The sequence below is a fragment of the Chenopodium album genome, chromosome 17 (genome assembly GCF_948465745.1).
Source record: "Chenopodium album chromosome 17, dcCheAlbu1.1, whole genome shotgun sequence".
Lineage (NCBI taxonomy): Eukaryota > Viridiplantae > Streptophyta > Magnoliopsida > Caryophyllales > Amaranthaceae > Chenopodium > Chenopodium album.
The window spans coordinates 31398277-31420136 of record NC_137850.1 but is presented as its reverse complement, the minus strand read 5'-3'; the positions used below and the strand labels follow the sequence as shown (position 1 = coordinate 31420136).

Here is a 21860-nt window from a genome sequence, read left to right as displayed (position 1 = left end):
AGGAATAAGATTCCATTTCTGCTAAAGAGTTCAAGTTATTCAAATTAACTTAGCAAGTTATTATCTTCACAAGTATCAGATACTGCTTGAGTATTACACTTAGTGACCTCAAACTATTGAAGATAAGCTAAGTTATCGACTTACAAGCTTAGAATGAAGTAAGAAGAGTTACATCAGTTGTAAGGTCGTATGCTTTGTTTAAAGACCTTTTAAACTAAGGGTGGAACAAATAAATGGTTATATGTGTTCCATAATCAGCAAACAATCCGTTAACACACAGAAAGACTCACATTCAAAGTAAAGAGCAATAGTTGCAAATTTATTGAATGGCATGGTTGTCTAAACCATGAGTCGAGAATGCTTGATTATAAACAAACATTTCCCTAACATGAAAACTCACAAAGATCAAATCATAGGCATGATTTGTGTTCCGATCATCTTTAGCAATGTCACATTAACAAGAACGTACTCAAGGCTATATAAGCTTTTGATAGTTTATCGATTCGGAATCTAACTAAGACATGCAAGTCTTACTTGTTAAAAACTGACAAAGTAAAGAGTTATTGTTCTTGGTATAGAAATTTGACTCTGAAAGCTAAAGAGGATTCAATTACTTCAACGTTTCACGAAGAATTTGAAAGAATATGGCTATATTCATCAAATGTGAACAAACTTGACCTTGAATAGCTCAAGAGTTCAATGAAGTACAGAATCGACTTGGCAAGATATCAAAATGTCTAGATTAGATCAAGCGATGTTTGCTTGAGCCAAGCGTGACCATCACAAAGTTATGAAATTGAAATTTTCATAAATAACTCCACAAAGAACATAATGTGTCTTCACGGAGACCTCGATGCCATTTAAAAATGACTTGAACAATGACGGATCACATCCCTTCCTATAAATTTCTTAAATATTTGCACAAATGACTAATGTTACACTAAACAAAATGTCGGAGCTAAGAATGGACACCATATTCAGTTATGGATAGAATTAACTTCTAAACGTCTTTTTAAGTATATGTCTAAAACTCTTAGCCACAGAGGGAGCTCACTGGCTCAATGGGAGCTAAGTGACTCAGTGGGAGCTCACTGGCTTAGCAAGAGCTAGGTGGTACAGTGGGAGCTTAATGGCTCATTAAAGGCTAAGATATCTCAGGTGGGAGCTAACTGTTTGTTTCACAACGAACTTTTACCCAAAGACAATATACATGTCTCTTTGTAAGCATTCAAGTGAGACTATGGGCATCACCTCCATAACCTAAATGAGAACATAATATTTTTTGCTCTAAGTGGTGTCTTTCAGGAAAGTAACACATTTCCAAAACGACAAGTGGGAGGAAAATGAACTGGATGACCATCGAGATTAGCAACAAACTAGAATTGAGAATCTCAGAAGACATTAAAAGGGCTTCGTAAGAATACTTGATCAGGAATACTCAAAAGGACTTTACAAGTGCCTTAAAAGAGAATTCATTACTCGCAAAACTTCTGAAAAGTTGGAGTAAGATCAAAGTAATCAAAGGGCTTTGGAAGCACCTTGAAACTCAGTGTTTGATGCAATAATGCTGTATAGGTATAGAATTCACCAAAGTTTTGGATTGAATCCTATAAATTTTCTATTAAGTTAGAAATAAACCTAAGACTTACAAGCATGCTATTTACTATTAGATAGTAAGGGAATAATGCCTTATAAGATAGCTACGACAAATCCAAATTCCGAATAATGGTTAGAGGCCATAAAATCCAAAATAGATTCCATGTTTGAAAATCATGTTTAAAACTTGATTAATTTGCATGAAGGGTGAAAGACCCATCAATTGCAAATAAGGTTTCAAGGAGAAAGCTAACAAATGTGGAAATGTATATGCATACATAGCTAGATTGGTTGAAAAGGATATAATTAAATTCACGGAGTTAATTTTAATAAAAACCTATTCACCAATCGGAATGCTCAAGTCTTTTCGTGGTTATTATAGCAAAATTGCACATTGAAGTATGGCAAAATAGATACCAAAACCGCCTTCCTAAAATAGGATTTTGGAAGTGACTATGAAAATAGTCTAAGGGTTTTGAAAATCTAAATAATGCTAGATTTGAAAGCAAGCTCAAGAAATCCATTATAGGATTGAAGGAAGCATTGTATAAAGGAATTGGAACGTGTTTTCTCATAAAGTTAATAAAAAGGATTGGCTTATGAAGAAACATAGAAAATTCTTATGGATAAGAAGTTTAGTGGGAGCAAGAGTCAATCTTGTATGGTCCAACAAGGAGTTTACAAATTTTATTGTAAATTAACTATCAAATGCTAAATGCTTAGATTTGAAAGTATTTTTGACAATAGACCAAGCTAATGACGATACTTAGTACATATTGGGAATTAAGATCTATTGTATAGACTTAATAAAATGTTTAAACGAGTAAAGGAATTTACTGTGTTAAACATGAATTAAAGGACTTTGAAAGGCTTTCAACCCGTATGTATAAAACTAAGTAATTGTTTGAACTAAGTATGAGTTAGGCTAATTACTAAGTCAAACAAGAAAGACTTTAGTAGAGAATTTCAAACGTATCACATAGCAAACAGTTTAGCAAGACTCAGAGAAACTGGATGAGCTAAAATGTAACGTAGGTGGAAAAAGATTGAGAATCATTCTATAATTAAATCCATCATGTACTCTACGATATGGAATCGTCACACGACTTACTTGCTTATGAAGTATGTATATAGTACCAATCAACCTGAATATATGTAATAGATCGTTAGATTATGGCCAAGAACATCCAAAGTACTTGGACAAGTAACATGATGAGTTCTTGACTTATGGAAACAAATACAATTTGAGAATTGATGTTGCAAGCACAAACCTTATCAAGGATTAGATCCTTAACAAGGAAGTCGTTTATAAGCACGAGCTAACAATGAGTTGTGGCTTGAGAATGGTAACATGGACGTGCATCCATGTGTAATGTGCGGGAATTTAAGGTAAATTTCCATGATCACAAGTGATTAGGGTATCCCAAATCATTGTGAGCCGTTTAGAGTGAAACCCAAGCAAAGCATCATTAGGAATTCTACTAAAATATATGGTGAGAATATTGTTGCCTTAAAGGCAATAATAAAGAAGATGTTCTATGGAAAGTTCGTTGTTGAACTTTAATGATTGTAGGTTGTCAAGTTGAAGATCTCAATCATGAAAATGAGTGGTAGCCATCACTTGGACAATAAGTCCTAAATCACATATAATCCATGATACTCTCAAATTTTATCATCTAATTATGAAAGTGATTAGTAATTGAAGATGTTAGGATTAGCAAAGTAATTATAACTAAACCTATGCAATAAGTGAACGAAAACATTCACAATTGCACGAAAGAAATCAAGCATATTAGATATGGGTTTTATTTCTATAAATGTTTTATAAAGAGTGTTACTCTTAACAACATCGGAAAAACCATTTATCATAAGATGAACCATTCAGGTTTTGGAGTAATTTAAAATTTCATGCAATTTTATCACTCCGTTTGCTATTTAATTATTTTTTAGGATTAAATAATGAGTCCATTCGATTATGAGAATATTCAAAATAGGGTATCAAGACTAGTCTTGATAAGGAAACACCTATTAAGTGAACATTGAATATTATAATCGAAAATTATCCCTAATCGAGGTCATTTAAACGATGGATGATTAATGACCGCTTGAGATTAGTGTGTAGTTTGATTTATAGCACCATTTTTTGTGCTACAAGGACATGATTGTCGTAAATCATTTGCACAGGTATTGGTTTGGAACCATACTGGATCGACATATGAGAATACTTTAAGAGAGTTAAATATCGTCATAAGTATACTTCTCATTATGGCTATCGGAACCTATTTCCTCGACCATGAGTATTGTGAGTTATCTTATTTGGGTACTAGTCCGCTTTGATGTTTTCAAACGTCTGTCGTAAAAGGGGATTATAACGGCAACACTCGGGCGGCTAGGTCCTCTCAGTAAGAGAAGCTACATTACAAGACTGGGAATGTCCCCCTACTAAAATCGGGAAGATGTCTTTGTTGTTTACAAGGCCTCTCGAAGAGCGAGACTGTAAAAATGCATGGCCGTGCTCGGATAGATTTTAGAAATCATATGTTTATTAACAATCGCACTCGGGATCGAGAAACACTTCTGGACATAACAAGGATGACGAATAAATCTTACCTTATAGTTCATGAAGAGACATTAAGCGACATCGGAAAAAGGCTATACACTAAATGCTCACTTGTTCAGCAGGACAAGTGGGAGATTGATAGGAATGGTGTCCTTCGAACAAGTGTATTATTCCGATAGAGGGTTCGGAGTTATTAGAAAGCTAATTATTCAGTGAGGTCAAGTGATCGGAATATCTAGGTGGAGGCTGCTTCCAATCAGTAATATTAATGAGTAATTAATATTACAACTTAATCTTGACTAAACCCTTCGGGTCACAACCAAGCAACAAACGGACCGACACGACAAATTAATGAGTCGCTCGAGTATTGTGAACAAAGGCGTCGGATTCCGAGCTTAGAGAGTCGGAACCGAATCTTAAAAGTCAAGCCAAAATTTAGGAGTTGGCGAGACGGGAAAATGCTTCAAGTAACAAGTAAAAATCTTAAAAGTAATAAGTGGCAGTGCCATGTGGGAGCACACGTGGTAGCCACCATGGTGGCGGTGTGCCAACGTAGCGGCGTACCACGTTGGCAGCCACCAAGTGGCAACGTGCCACGTTGGCAATGCCATGTGGCAACGGGCAGCGTACCCGGGTGGTGGGTCATGGACGCGGGCCAAAAGGTGGCGGCCCAATTGAACCTAACTTGGGGCTCAAGGTTGGGTGCCACATGGATAGATCACAATGCATGTGAGTTGCCTTGGGGGGCAAGTGAGGAAGTGGTACTCACCTAACCATGTGACACTTGTTACTTTGTTAGTCCTTGGTTTATTTAACTAAGGATTGAATTCAACATTTTTTCTATGTGGGATCTTTATGTGAAAAAGTCCCACATTGAAAGATGAGTGGAATTCACAAGGAATCACTCCTTATAAATAGCCAAGGCATACTATGAGATTGTTCAATTGAGTAAGGTGTTAGAAAGGGCATCTGCATTGAGAGAACCTTTAAACACATATAATTATTCGAGTTTAGGTCGGGCATAGCTAACCTCTAAGCATTGGACCTTATTGGGTCGTGTTGTGGGTGGGCTTCCGTTAGAGGTCTTTGTGTGAGCGAAGCTAAAAGCTTTCCGAAGTAAGAGCTCTTGTTGAGAGCAAAGCAGGCGTCAAAGGTATTAATTATTCCTTAATTCTTGTTATTTAAGTTACTTATGCTTTGTGATTATATTAATTGTGAGTGTGGTATTGGCTCGGGTTTTCTTCTATGGTGAGTTAGACTCATTGAAACCCAACAAGAGTGCCAAGTAGAGCACAATTGCAGATTCTACAAGTGAAGCCGAATAATAGGCAGCTGCTGAAGCGGCTTACGAGGCAGTTTGGATTCGCAAGTTTGTTGGTGAACTTGATGTTGTACCCTTTATCAAGGGTCTAATAGCCCTCTATTGTGACAACAATTGAGCTATTTCTTGGGCCAAAGAGCCAAGGGAACATAAGAAGGTCAAACATGTCAAGCGGCGATTTCACATGATAAGAGAATGGAAATCAGTGGGTGAAATCAGAATTTGTAAAGTTGGAACGGATGACAATGTAGCCGATCCACTTACTAAACCTCTGCCTCAAGTAAAGCATAACAAGCACGTTGAGGCAATGGGAATCAGGCACGTTGGAGATTAGCTTTGATTTCCCTGTTTAGTGTTTTAATTAATTTTGAACATTTTAATGTAAGACACTAAGATGAACCATTTAGGCTTTGGAGTAATTTAATTTCATGCAAATTTATCACTCCGTTTTCTATTTAATTGTGGTTTAGGATTAATTATTGAGTCCATTCAATTATGAGAATATTCAAAATAGGGTATCAAGACCAGGCTTGGATAAAGAAACGCCTATTAAGTGAACATTGAATATTATAATCGAGAATTATCCCTAATAGAGGACATTTAAATGCTGGATGATTAATGACCGCTTGAGATTAGTGTGTAGTTTGATTTATAGCACCGTTTCTTGGGCTACAAGGACATGATTGTCATAAATCATTTGCACAGGTATTGGTTTAGAACCATACTGGATCGACCTATGAGAATACTTTAAGAGATTTATAAATCATCATAAGTATACTTCTCATTATGGCTATCGGAACCTCTTTCCTCGACCATGAGTATTGTGAACTCTCTTATCTGAGTACTAGTCCGTTTTGATGTTAGTCAAATGTCTGCCGTACATGGAGATTATAACGACAACACTCAGACGGCTAGGTCCTCTTAGTAAGAGAAGCTTACATTACAAGACTGGGAATATCCCCCTAATAATGACAGGGAATATATCTTTATTGTTTACAAGGCCTCTGGAAGAGCGAGATTGTGAAAATGCATGGCCATACTCGGATGAATTTAGAAATCATCTATTTATTGACAGTCAAACTCGGATTTCGAGAAACACTTCAAGACGTCATAAGGATGACGAATAATCTTACCTTATAGTTTATGAAGAGACATTAAGTGACATAGGAAAAAGGCTATACACTAAAAGCGCACTTATCCGGAAGGACAAGTGGGAGATTGATAGGAATGGTGTCCTTCGAACAAGTGTATTATCCCAATAGAGAGTTTGGAGCTATTGAAAAGCTATTTATTCAGTAAGTTCAAGTGATCGGAATGCCTAGGTGGAGGCCGCTTCTGATCAGTAATATTAATGTATAATTAATATTACAGCTTAATCTTGAATGAACCCTTCGGGTCACACCTAAGAAACTAACTGTAGACACCCAAATGTGTCTCCCCAAAACCAAACCCAGTGATGAATACCTTTTGCGTCGAATGATAATCGAACGAGGTGAAAGTGTGAAAGGTCAAGTGTTGCAGTTGGTTTTTATTAAATTCTTTCTTTCTGTTTCGAAAAACAACTCTATTTTATGAAAATAGACAATCCAGTTTAGTTTGGTCCACGACAAGGGTCCAATAATAGTTTAGTTGGATGGGGCTTGCAAAGAGCTTTCCAACGATATATTATAAGCCCAATTCCGATGAATAATGAGGAAGTTATGGCCAAAATACTAACTGGGCCTGGTTTGATCTTTACATGCGGCCCAATGATCTAGGGGAGGGCCCAATGTTAATTATTATTTCTAAAGTTATTAGAATTAATTATACTCTTCTAGAATTCTTTAGAGGGTTCTCTTTAATCCTAATAGAATTAGAATTAATAATTATATTTTGATAAAGTTTTATTTGGAATAAAATATTATTTTATGAAAGATACGATTTCAGTTTTCATACGGACTTTACAAATCGATTTTGATTCATATGTGGACTCCGTGTTGAAAGCGCGTAGAAATCCAGGCCTGTCGCCTGGCGACAAGGTCGGTTTTGCAGCGACAGATTGGAGTTTTATTCCTTATCAAATTCTACCTATTTCCGGACTGTTTTATTATAAATAGGGTCCTAAACCTCCGTTTTCAATCATCTACAATTCTCATCATCAATCATCTATTCTCTCTATGCTCTCATCTCTCTAGCTTTTCACAAACACAATTCCGCATCCACGAGATCTAGAAACACCTAGCCGAGTTCGAAGTTGCCTTCGCCCTAGACGTGAAAGGTTATAATTTCTGAGGGTTTGGTCCCTAATCTCTATTTCAATTATTTGATTTGATTGTTTGATTTTATTTTCCTTGAAGTTACTAACGCATGTATTTTGTTATTAGAAAGAGGTACGAGGCATCAAAGTATGTAATCTTATTGCTCTATTCTTGTAGAAAGCATGTTTAAATTTGTTTAATTCCTAGCATCATGTTAGGATGTTATTATTGCTTTCTAGTATCATGTTTAGGGTGCCTTTTACTCTTTTCTAATATCATGTTAGTATCATGTTAGGGCTAAAGCTTTGATCTTTAATGCTTAGTGACATGCTAGGGTTTGTTATTAATCTTGTTAGTATCATGCCTAGGATCTTGCTATTATTGTGCTTTAACATGATTATAATTGTTATAATTATTGTTATGATTATTATGATGATTATTATGTTGCTTGATGCTTATTTATATTATTATTGCTTGATCACGCCCTCTCTTGCAGGTTTAAAGGGAATTTGTACTTGTAATCACGCTTAATAGGATAATTAATAATCTTATTTAGGGATAATATGATGATAATTCAAGTGATCGCCAATAATAGTTCTATTTGTGCATCAATATTCAACCAACATAGATAAACAGGTTTAGGGTTAACCTATTATTTGCATGTTAGTCAGAAAGCGCACATGAATACGAGAAGAATAAAGTAGAGGCCTATTTAGGGCAGGTTCAATCTCTTTTAGGTTGGATTTGCACCTTCATCCCCGAACCCTATTTGGTTCAAGACCTTTTGGAGTTGACGATCTCATGGATCGTTAAGGGGTGTAATCTTCACCTTGTGAACGGTTTACAAGTTCCTAAAACTTGTTGGCGACTCTTTTGCTATAGCTTCCTTCCCTTTGGACGCCACCATGCTTAAGTGTATGATCACAGTGGGGTTCAAGCTTGGGGTTAATGGCTTGAAATATTCCCTACACTAACGATCCGACACGACGAATTAATTTGGAAGGAATTAATGAGTCGCTCGAGTAATAAATATTTAGGCGTCAGAAATCGAGATAGGAGCGTCGAAACCGAGCGTCGCAAGTCGAGTCGAATTAATTAAAGACGAGACGGTAAAATCACTAATTAATAAACTATTTACCAAAATACCCCTAACATCAGAATGCTCCGAGCAAACCGAGTGCCAGGGGCATTTCGTATAGCCAAGGTGGCTAGCATGCGCTCCAAGTCGAGCCAAGGCTGGCCGGTGCGTGTTAGCGCACCATGGCTAGCAAGGCTGCCAGCACATGGCTAGCAAGCCATGCTAGCATGTGCGTGGCAGCTGCAGCAAGCTAGCTGGGATGCGCGCATGGTGCGCCAGCAAGCAGCACATGCCGCAGCAGACTAGCACGCATGGCGCTACGGCCAGCCGCACACAGCAGCAGCTTAGCGCGCATGGTGCTGCGCCCAGCCATGCATAGCAGCAGGCCAGCCGCACACTAAGCGCCAGCTGGGCTGCATGGGTGCCTTGGCTTGGCTTGCCACGTGGCAGCAGGCTATTGGGGCAAGTGGGAGTGTATGGCCGATTTATGGGGAAGCCTTGGGGATCAAGTTTTAGTCCCCCCCTTCCTTTGTGGTCCTTACCTAACCCCTCCTCTTAGTATGCCACTTGTTGATTAATTAGTTGTTGGCTATTTTCTTTTGTTTTTTATTTAAAAATAAAATGAGAAAATTGATTTTACTAACTCTCCCACATTGATGGGAGAGTGGATTTCTCACTTGATTTTCCCTATAAATATCTCACTTGGGAAATGGGAAAACTCACTTGAGTAAGAGCTCAATTAGGCATCTCCACTTGGGAGAAAACCTATAAGCTCATTAATTGCTCAGGTAGTCTTTTTAGTCGGACTTGGCTAACCTCCAAGTAGTAGACTGGTCGGGTCGAGTTGTGGGTGGACTTCGTTGGAGGTCCTTGCCATTTGTGAGGGTCGGCTGTTCTCAAGTAAGAGCTCCATCTGGTTGAGCGAAGCACGCTACAAGGGTAATTTAGTCTTTTCTCTATTCTTGTTATTTATGCATTTTGTTATATTAATTGTGAGTTTGTTCTTGGGCTCGGGTTTTATTTCCGCGGTGAGTCGGACTCATCAAAACCTAACACTCCAAGCAACTTAACACCATGTAAAGGTCGAGCAATATTAGGGGGGAAAAACACCCATAAGCTGCTGCGAGGATCCTGTATAGGCTAGAAAACTTTAGTTTTTTCCACATTAAGATGTAATCCAAAACGAGGCCCTTCCTCCATAATCATTTGCAGAACCTTCCCCACCACAAAAGTGTCCCTAATAATAGTGTCATCATCCAAAGACCATGCCTGAATACATACCTCAAAAGCATCGATCTTTGATTTTACATACAAAGTAGAGGACCAAGGGGATCACCCTATTGCGCCCCTTGAGATGACCATAAGGTGTGGTCCCCATAATACAATATGGTTGGATTAGAGTAGCAAAATTCAACCCATTGGGAAATGCCCGGATAACGACTGCGAACTTCACGTAACATGACCGCACGATCAACTAGATTGAAGGCATTTTCAAAATCCAGCAACAACATTGAGAGACCAACATCAGAACCACGATCCTCAATCAACCGATTCACAGCATGAAGAATTTCCTCACCACCTAAAGAAACCCCAACACCAAATTGAAGACCATCAAAGTAACTTCCCAAAGACTGGCCAACCATAACAACAGCGACCTTCAAAAATAGACATTTCCAAACAATACCCACAGCTACAGGACAAATACCACCATCGGGCTTGTCAAGTGGTGTATGTGAGAGGAGCACTAACAATATACACTTCTAATTCCGTAGGACATCTTCCAACTAGAAATAGATTAACCACCCCGATAATAGAGTCAACCACCTCATCTAAGACTGCCACATCAGCACCACTCAAGCAATTCATAAGGTGTTGAGCACGTAAAGCATCCCTACCACATGATGTGCCACGAGGAAAACTCTTAATCCGATCCAAAACAATAGAAAAAGTCGTAATGAGATGAAGGTGATCAACATGTATATCAGGCAAGGATGGAGCTGGAGAAGATGGGTGCTTTGACTGTAAATCCGCAAGAGTGGCCTCATTATAAGGAGCAACGCCAGAAGAAGAAAGAACCCGAACTGCAGTGGTGCAATGACCATCGCAAATCTTCCTACGACACTTCTTGATATATATTACGTTCTTCCAAATCAAGGTCCTCATCATTGATAAAAGGTAGGAATATAGGTCACAAACTATCTTTTCCTAATCAAATAATAATATTTATAAACACTTTACTACCCTAATACAGTTATAGGGGCAAGCAAAGGATCTAATCACAATGAATAAGGGGTCAATGATTTAAGTCAATTAAACAACTAGGTGGGATATGAAGATGGGAGAGAAGATTAAGTAACACAAGGCAAATAAAATCAAGTGATAAAAGCACTAGGTATAGGGGAATCAAGGCATATTGATGAATTCAACCAACAAAATGTGCATAAATGATCAAGAGCTAAATTAGGAGAAATCAACATATTTAATTCACTTCTGCACAATCAAACATGCTAATTAACTCAACTAGATTAATTCACCCCTGTGCAATTAAACTAGCCTAAACATGGATGAACTAAACCCTCAATTAACTCACTCCCGCACAATTAATTAAGAGCATGATAAAAGTCACGGGTATAATTAGCTAGAAAGACCCTAAACAATAAAGTCATCATCCATGTTCACAAATCAAGCCTCAAACACAATTAATCAATTAAAAACATCAATATCCCCTTCATCCACATCCCAAGAGCAAAATCTAAGCGAACATGATTAAGAAAAACATGAAAAACTGGCTAAAACAAGAATTAAAGCAAGAATCAAATAACTAATCTAATCATCTACTTTAATCAACAAGGAATTAAGCCAAAAACAAAACTTAATGAAAGAAATAAAGGTGAGAGAAAGTTAGAAAAGCTCTTTGAATAATTGAGAAAAGAATCCACAAAGTTGCTTCTCGAAATCTCAAATCTCCATTAAAATCCAAGCTTTCTCTCTCTAAAACTACTCCTAAACTAGAGAGATAAAATCCTAATCTAACCCTAATCCTAATTATTAGAGGAGAGAGAAAATGTAAAAACTTGAATAATTGGATCCATCAAGTCTAAGGAAGGCCGTCCTATATATATACAAGAAGAGAAAGAAAGAAAATTCGAGAATAAAATGCGAAGAAGAAATCTGCCCTCGCGGTGGATAAGGCCGCACTTGCGGCAACATCATCTTCCAGCCATCTAAAGGCTGCTGGCCCATGCTGGAAAACCGCCTGTTCGTGCCCGCGATGGCAAGGGGCCGCGCCTGCGATGGCCTAGGATGCTGTGCTGTTGGCTGCACTGCTCTAGGTGCTGCTACTTTGGTGTTGCTTGCTGCCTTCACTCAGCGCTTAAGAAAATAACAAAAAGCCTCTTGTGCTTGTCTCTTAGCCTTTCTTTGCTTCAAATCTTCTTTTAGTGAAATTTCCGGCTTTCTCTCGGGTCATAAACATCGAGGAGAATGCCAAGCACCTACATAAATAGACTGAGAGAGAAAAGAGTGAAAGATCATATGGAAAAACATGCAAATTAAGTTAGAAACCGAGCTAAAAGCATATTATTGCAAACTAAGGCCTAAAAACATAAACTAAGACAGTATTAACTAAAACAAGACTAAAGAGACTAGAAATAAATGAGAAAGACCAAAATAAACCTAAAACAAAGGGAGAAAAACACCCTAAAATGTGTCATAAATGACACTTATCAAATTCCCCCAACCTTAACTCTTGCTCGTTCTCGAGCAAGACAAAAGCAAAAGAAAAAAAGATAAAGATTTATTCAAGCAAGACTAACACACTAAAGAAGATAATATAAGAATGTACACTAACTCACTTTCGTAGGAATCACGGTCAATTTTAACAACTAAAGACAAGTCCTTTAAACCCCAAAGTCGCCTATGAGGACGAGTGAGGTCTTGTGAAGGTTTCTGAAGATTTTAACCCACAACTCTTGACAAAAACCAAGGCAAGAAAATAAAGAGAAAAGAAAAAGAAACATAAAAAGTGAAAGAAAAACACAAGTTCATGTTTGGACAAGAGATAAGAACAAGCACCAATGAATGCAAACCTTTCTAAATAGAAAAATGTATGCACGTTCTAAGATGTCGATGATTGATTGAAACATAAAATATGCTAAGCATAGAGAACTAATGAGGACTCAATTCACCCTAGTCCTAACAATCGGGCCTCGTTCTCTCCATTAGCTTCAAATCAACCCTTAAGCTAGCTTCTCATGATATATCGAAGGAATCGAAAAAAGATAAAGAAATGAAAATCTTTGAGAAGGTAATCCCGACGTCTTAGCCATGCACACTCTCTCCATAGGTTTGAAAACTATCTCCCTCCACCGATGTTGACTCAACCCTCAAGGGTCTAAGGGTCTTTTATAGGTTGTAACGTGAGGCTAAGGGTTAAGGCGGGGCAAAAATTTGAAAATTTTGGTGATATTTCCTAAGTGAAGAAAAAGAGGGGCCATCTCTCAAAAACAAACTCAAGAAGTCACCAAACGTCAAACAAAAATACCAATAATGCCATCTCCCCCAAGCTCATTCAACACTAACACACAATATATACAAAAACAAAGGAACGCTCCCCCCCAAGCTTGAATGAAGTATTGTCCCCAATGCTTAAACTAGGGAAGAGAACGAAACCAACTAAAATAATTTTGTTTTTTGTTTCTTTTCAAATTTTTATGGATTTTCCTTCTCTCTCTCTCTCTCTCTTTTTTTTTTTTTTTTTTTTAACTTTTATTCGGTGTCTTTGCCTTTTTTTAAATATGGACGACTTTTTCTTGAATGCATTTGCTTTATTACACACAATATATACAATTTACTTTCTTGCTTGGTTCAAAGAGCATAATACTTTCTCATTTTCATTCAAACCATCACAACACAAAACAAACTCTCAAACCAAAATGCTTCACAAAACTAAGGGTTAGGGAAATAAAAGGTCATTAGGCTTGTAATGTGTCTCATAATCAGGGAATAGGCTCAAAGGTTTAGTAAGAGGGGAAAATGCAAAATAGAAAACCAAAATTTGTAACAAAACAAAAGGAAGATACAGAAAAATGAACAATGTCCTTGTCCTCCCCTAGAGTGGCTCGGTCACGGTCTCGGGAAGCTAGAGGTCAAACCAAGGATTAAGACATGCATAACTAAGGATCCTAAATAAAGGCTAGAACAAATGAATCTCACAAGGGATATATAGAAATTACCAACTAAAGGCATCAAACCCACTATGAAGAGTAACATTATCTTACCACAAGCAATGAACTAAGGTTTCATGGATCCCAAAAGTTCTAAACCGGCTACCTTAGCATTTAATATCTTATAAACAACCAATGACACTCTCAAACTGTGCACACATTAACCAATTAGGAAGAAAAACATTCAAGGATTCAAGTCCAAAAATAGAATGTCCAAAACAAGAACTAACAAAACACATTTTGCCAAAATTACTATACCTTGAAAGTAAACAAAAATCTTTTTGGATTTTTCAAAAGATAAGAAAAGATATGGAAATGCATATACTCAAATGCATGGCATAAATGAATCAACATCTCGGGAAGAAATCCCGCTTCTGTTTTCACGAAAATTTCAAGTTTTTATTTTTACGACGAGTTATTATTATTTACGATGAGTTTTCTTACTGGTCGTAGATACTTTTTTTTTACGACGAGTATTTGTTTTTTAAGATGAGTTTTCTTACTGGTCGTAGGTACTTTCTGTTTTTTTACATCCAGTTTATAAATCTGGTTGTTATTTGCGACTAGAAACACGTATGGTCGTTATACTTTGTCGTAAATGTGACCTTTTCTTGTTGTGAAAATCGATTTTGGGGTTTTCAATTTTGTACATCTTGATTTCAATTGATGCTTGTATTTGGCTTTGATTATGCATGTATATAATATTCTAGGGTGATTTAGAACCAAATCGCAATTGTTTTGGCTTTCGTCTTGGGAAATGGTGGGAGAAGAGAAGGATTTGATGGTGGTGGATAAGAAGGATTTAGAGGTTTGATAATGGTAGAATTTGAGGTTGAGAAGTTTGGTGGATGGGGAGATGGTCAAATGGAGGTGGAAGCAGGGAGGAGAGAGAAAGTGGCAACGGAGGGGTCTGTTGCCGCCTGGGGGAAAAGGAGGGGGTGGCTGGTTAGTGGTGGGAGTGGTGGTTTCTGTTTTTTCTTTATTAATTTATAAGTTAATTATTATTAAATGGTTAAGTGAGAGTCAAAAGATAATTAAAAAAAAATAGAGGCTAATTAAATGAATTAGAGACATTAGGTTTTCTTCAACAAAATTTTTTACAATCGGATTTTCTTTTTCGAAAACGCTTTTAACAGGTTTTTATTCTCAAAATGGAGCTTTTAAAAGATTTTTTTTTGACAAATTGTCCTATACTTTATACTACCTCTGTTTTTTTTTTATTTGACATGTTTTAACTTTAGCATTATTGATACACTTTCCTTTGACCGTGTTTTGTGATTTATACATAATGAAAAATATACTCCGTATTCATGTAAGTTCTTGCTAGATTTGTCGTGATATGCATTTTTAAAATATCAAATTTTTATAATTATATTTGCTTATCGGTAATTAAATATATTAATGGTTAAATATGTGCACTGACAAACATGACTAAAGAAACATGTAACTAAAAAAGAAACAGAAGATGTACTACATGTCTACATTACAAAGTTTTATGAAGAAGCAGAGGCAATTGAAGCTACTTTTATAACTCAAAAACTCAAATAACATATTATCTTCGTTTCTTATTAGCTACAATAAAGGAATATTATTTGTGAGATTCAAAATAATCTTTTGTTGCAACTAATAATTAAGAAACGGAGGTAGTGTGTGATCCATCTTGATATATTTCTTCGGAGTTCACCCAGGCATGTCTTCTCACAAAAAATTACAGTGTCATAAATCTAGCTTTGAGTACCATAATTTACAAGCTATAGAAGTACTCTTTGAATAGTGTCATTTGAGAGTTTAAAAGCTTAATGGCCACTACAAAACTACCATCCTCATTTGAACTTGGTGTAATGAAACTTAGCCCCTCAAAATTAATACTTTTAATACTCATAAATATAGGTCTACCCCATCCAAAATCAGCTTCATAACAAGGTAATCTAGCCCATGAATTTATAGTGAAATTTGGACTAACATAATTTTGTGGCCTACGAATAAGAGCTATAAAATCTAGATGTGATTCCACATAATCAATGGCTGATCTCAAATACTCACTATCCAATTTTTTAATTGCCTCGTGAATCTTACTTGCTGCATACCTCAATGGTTTGCATGTGACATCTTTGCCCTTTTCTACACAAGTTGCAAACAAGAGGAAATTACCACAATAACCTTGGGGCTACAACTCCCCCCTGTCTACACATGCACCTACCAACTCTCTTCACAAGCACTTGCCCCTTTACCCTACCTGCTTACAACACACTCATTCCCTTACCTAACTAAAGCTACATTTTTGTTCTATTTATTTCTATTTTCGGCTTTAGCACATCAGCGTATCTTATATTATTATTTAATTTCCAATACTACTACGAAACTAAAATGAAACATTCAGTCAAACAGAGCTTAGATCTTTCAATGAGCTCTCTGAACCGAAAGGATTTACCAGCAAATTTCAATAAGAGAGAGCACATCACTTTTACCTAATATGACATTTTGAAAGCAAAACAGCTAGTAAGGAACATAATAAGATCAAACTGAAAGTAATAAGCTAAAAACCAAATTCAAGAATAATGAAGTACCTTTTTCTAAGATATCCATGGCCATTGTTTCTTCTGCTTTCTTGTTTGTCTTTAGAAACTTTGCCACTGACATTGGTGGAATGAAATTGCCTTTTTTGTTTCCTTCTCTCAAATGTCTTATGTTAGCCTGATAAAAATTAATTTACAAAAAATAACAAGAACTATAGAGGTTGGTTGAAAAACTAAATAAATCATACTTATTAGTTCATATTATACCTTTCTTGTAAACTTAATTTGAGGTTCTATTTCACGTTCCTGAACCTCAAGCTCATCATTAGTGGGAACATATTCATCATCTTCCATGCTAGCAATTTTTTTATTCCTTTTTGTTCTTTTTTTTTGTCCCTTCAACCAAGCTTGTCAAAGAGGATGCGATTCGTTTTATGCCCAACAACTTGAGTCTGTTTTTGTTGGCTTCTATTGTAAGAAGCCTTTTTTTTCATACTCATTCATCTGCATTTACAAAGTAAAAAAAAAAATAGGGTTAGACAATTTTACAATAGAACTGTAAAGCACATTGACTGCCTAATCTAATTTACTACCATCCAATGCATCCCTAATGCAAAACTGCTACCAGGTACTATACACATGGTGTACAATTGCTGTCAAATACTTCAAGCCATTTATCAACAACTGTTCATAAAATAAAGGCATCCTGACATATATCTATTCAAATAAGCCAATAAAAACACGAATGCAAAGTGTGAAAAAATAAGTAATTATAACTACAAAGGTTTTTCAGAAATCCATGAATATAAGTATCAACACATACAATTCATGCTAAAAAAAAATTAAGCAATATCATTATCATCATCGTCGCTCTCTTGGTCACTCTCACTATCATCCTCATCATCATCCTCTAGCAAATCGTCGTCATCTAATGTTTGTAAGTCCATATCATTTAGATCTTTGGGTTGATTTTCCTTGGTAGAATCTACGATCATTTCACCAATATCATCTCTTATTTCAACAAATGGATCATGAGTCTCTTGCAAATTACTTGAGCTTGAGATATGAGCATCAGGTTGTAGTTGTTGCAATGCATCTTCTTCACTTTCAATCCCTTCCTTTTCTACAACATTATAGTGATGCCTTGGATGGGTCTTCACAATAACAAGCCAATCGGGATCAAGTCCGTCACTAACATAGAAGACTTGTTGAGCTTGATACATGAGCACAAAGGGTTTTTGGTACGTAATGAACAAAGACTATTAACACTCACATTGCCGTTTTTATCAACTTTGACACCTCTTCCTACCCTATTGACATCCCACCAATCACAATGAAACAAAAACAACGCTTTCCATCTAGATATTTTATCTCAAGTATGTTAGTAAGAATCCCGTAGTAATCTTTTTCCATATTCATAGCAATGCCTTTGACTGTAACACCACTATTTTGGTGTACCCTTTTCATCTATGTATTCTTTGTGTGGAATCTAAATCCATTTGCAAGAATCACATTGAAGCATTGAACACCATTCAAAGGACCTAAAGCCAATGTTTTCAAATCTTTCACCACCTGGTCATTTCCATCATTAGGCAAATCGATGACCTAACAATAATTAGAATTTTAGCTAAATTAAACTTAGACTAGTACTATAATGATAATTAAAAAATAACTATGGCTGATTTTTAAAAATACCCGGTCATGAAACCAATCAAGTAAATTTTTGTTTGATGTGGACTCTTCATATTCACTGAAATTCAAAAGAATAGTTGTTATAAAATAATCATGGGAAATTATACTTGATGTTTTTTATAAATAAAAAAGAAAAATATCATACTCCAAATAAGTTTGTGCTTCATCACAATTCTTAAGTACATATTCTCGAACTTGTGTTAACTCTTCTTCACTAAGAGACCTACATTTAGCCTTCCCTAAAGGAACACCTGACGATGCAAAAATTGATAGACATTTATAGTCATCATTTTCCGCATCATCATTCCTCTCAGGTTGATTAAATTTTGTCTCGATTTCATTCAAGTACTTTGAGCAAAAGTACATGCACTCCTAAATGATGTAACCTTCCGCGATAGAACCCTCTGGCCTACTTTTATTGAGAACATAGCATTTAAATCTACATAAGAGCCTACATTAATAACAATTTTTTATAAAGAAAAAAAAAGTTAACTTAGTTAATAAAAAATATTAAATAAAATATGATATGCATAAGGAGTACCTTTCTATTGGATACATCCAACAATATTGTACTGGTCCACCAATTTTAGCTTTCATAGCAAGGTGAAGACACAAGTGGATTATGATGGTGAAAAAAGATGGAAGAAATATTTTCTCCATTTCACACAAGGTGACTACAATTTCACGTTCAAGAATTTCCAAATCTTTCACTTTCAATGTCTTAGAACACAAGTCCTTGAAAAATGTACTCAACTTCACTATCACATCTTACACTTTGGGTATGGACACCCCACGAATTGCAAGCGTCAATAGTTGTTCCATAAGCACATGACAATCATGGGTCTTTAGACCATATATTTTACGCTTATCGAGGTTTATGCATTTAGAAATGTTAGAAGAATATCCATCGAGAACCTTTAAATTCTCTAAAAACTTGCACACCTTTTCCTTTTGTGCCTTAGACAAGGTGTATAGTGCCGGAGGAATATGCCACTTTCCATCTCTTAATATAGGAGCAAGATGTTTCATAACCTTCAAATGCTTTAAATCATGTCTAGCCTTTAGATTGTCTTTTGACTTCCCATTAATATCTAGCAAAGTACCAAGAATATTTTCAAGCATATTTTTTTCAATATGCATGACATCAAGATTGTGATGAAGTAAGAGGTTATCCAATACGACAATTCAAAAAAAATGTTTTTCTTCTTCCAATTATCATCCCTCTTTGGCAATTTCATTGTTTTACCAAATTTTATGCCTTCAAGGTTTTTAAGTTGTTCTAAAATCTCTTTGGAAGATAATTTTCTAGGAGGACCTCTTTTTTCTACTTTCCCGTTAAAGGATTTATTATCTCTCCATTTATGATCGATAGGTAGAAATTGACGATTGTCCATGTAACAACATTTCCCCTGATTTGGTAGCCGAGCAGAGCTAGTTTCTTTCATACAATGAGGACATGCTTTATATCCTTCGGTAGACCACCCAGACAAGTTTGCATACGTAGGAAAATCATTTATGGTCCATAAAAATGAAGCACGCATTTGAAAGTACTCATTCCTTGAAGCATCATAAGTTTGAGCTCCAGTTTCCCACAATTCTTTTAACTCCTCGATTAATGGTTGCAAATACATATCAATGTTATTTCCCGGTCCACTTTTCCCTGGAATTAACAAAGATAGTATTGTGTAAGGTTGTTTCATACACATCCATGGAGGGAGATTGTACACAACAACCACTACTGGCCATATACTATAGTCACTTCTAAGCCCACCAAATGGATTGAATCCATCACTTGTTAAACCCAACCTAACGTTACGAGTCTCTGTAGAAAAAGTAGGATATTCTTTATCTAAATGCTTCCAAGCTTCACTATCTGCTGGGTGCCTAAGAACTCCGTCATCTTCGCATTTATCAGAGTGCCACCTCATCTCATTTGCTGATTTGGACGACATGAATAGCCTTTGCAACCTCGAAGTTAGTGGGAAATAGCGTAGCACTTTAGGAGAAGCTTTATCATGCTTAGTATCGCATATGGAACAATTTTCAAGGTTAGCATTCTCTTTCCAAAATAGCATACAATCATTTTCACATGCTTCTATTTTTTCATAATCGAAACCAAGATTAGTAATTATCTTATGTGCTTCATAATAATTTGATGGCAAATCAGCACCTTTAGGCAAAGAATTCTTGAACATATTAAGCATATTAGTAAAAGATTTATTAGTCATGCCATCCATACATTTGATTTGGAATAACTTCAAAATGAATGACAATTTAGAGAATTCATTACACCCGGGGTATGAAGTTTATTGAGCATCACTCATTAAATTTTCAAACATTTTTGCTTCTTTTGTATCCTTTTTATATCTAGGTTGATCAAACTCATTAGGTTGTTGCTCCTCATCTAACATGTCATCTATGTCATCATTATTAGAGACTCCGGGACTAAACCTGTCATGGATCATTCTAAATATATCATCATGAGCACTATCTCCCAAATCATTTCTACTTTTCTTTTGTGGGGGTTTGAATTCTCCATGATAAATCCAATGAACATAACCTTGCACGATTCCATTCACTATCTAGTTGGTGTAAATTTCGTCCCTTGTTTTATGTGCACCGTTGTTACATCCATTACAAGGGCAAGGTACCTTCTTTTTCTCCTCTCCTAAATCACTATTTGTTTCTAAGTCACCAAAAGCAAATCGAAGAAAGCAATTAACTCCATTTATATATAGATTGTCTGTCCTATTAGCACACATCATCCACTCTAACCTCTTTTGAACATCTAAAGTATCCATGTGGAAAGAAGAGCTATGAATGCAAAGAGAGCTAGTTATTAAAAAAATTGAAAAGTAGTAATAATAATAATAAAAAAATAATAATTACTCAGTAGTGATACATAAGTCATAATGTACTGCTTAATCATACACTGATTCGTGGAAAAATACATCTCAATGTTTTACAAAAGAACCCCTGACAAATTCAGTTGGCAATGTGGAATTCTGGCCATTGTAAGATGATAATCTCAGATATGCCCCATCAAATATAACCCCTCCCCACATATCCCATTAGACTGATCATAAGCATATAAAAGCACATCCAAACAATATAGAAGTTAAGAAAAACGTCATCTTCAATTTTATCTAGCATTAGACTGATCAGAATAAATATTTCAGCGGATGCAAACAACATATCAGTTAAGAAGAACATATCAATTTTTCAAGCGTTAGACTGATCAGAACCAATATATCATGCATACAAGCAACATATCAGAAATTTGTGCATATCATATTTCTAAATTAATGATTTTTTTACATGAATTCACAACAAACAGATCAATTACCAGCGCATGCAAAGAACTAATATGAAAAAGAAAGCAAAAATAAATTAATTATCACATAATTGCCAACCAAAAAAAAAAGAACAAAATATACCCAAAAAAATCAATTCAATTAACCTTTACAAAAATCGAATTAAATAATCTAAATCAGTTATGATACAATTCGTAATTAAGAAAATTAAATAGTACAAATCAATTGAACACAAAATATACCCCATGTAGGGAATATTTCAAGCCATTAACCCCAAGCTTGAACCCCACTGTGATCATACACTTATGCATGGTGGCGTCC

At 36.0% G+C, this 21860-nt stretch overlaps 1 protein-coding gene across 1 annotated transcript; it reads right to left on the bottom strand.

Moving 5' to 3' along the window:
* Positions 1 to 18000: 18000 nt before the first annotated feature.
* On the bottom strand, positions 18001 to 20429 carry LOC145588819 (uncharacterized). The gene is made up of 6 exons (XM_081645419.1): positions 19472 to 20429; positions 19089 to 19316; positions 18590 to 18676; positions 18371 to 18476; positions 18229 to 18283; positions 18001 to 18138 (listed from the first exon to the last, which is right to left on the bottom strand). Exons 1-6 carry the CDS (start codon positions 20427 to 20429, stop codon positions 18001 to 18003), a joined length of 1572 nt encoding a protein of 523 aa, XP_081501545.1.
* Positions 20430 to 21860: the final 1431 nt, after the last annotated feature.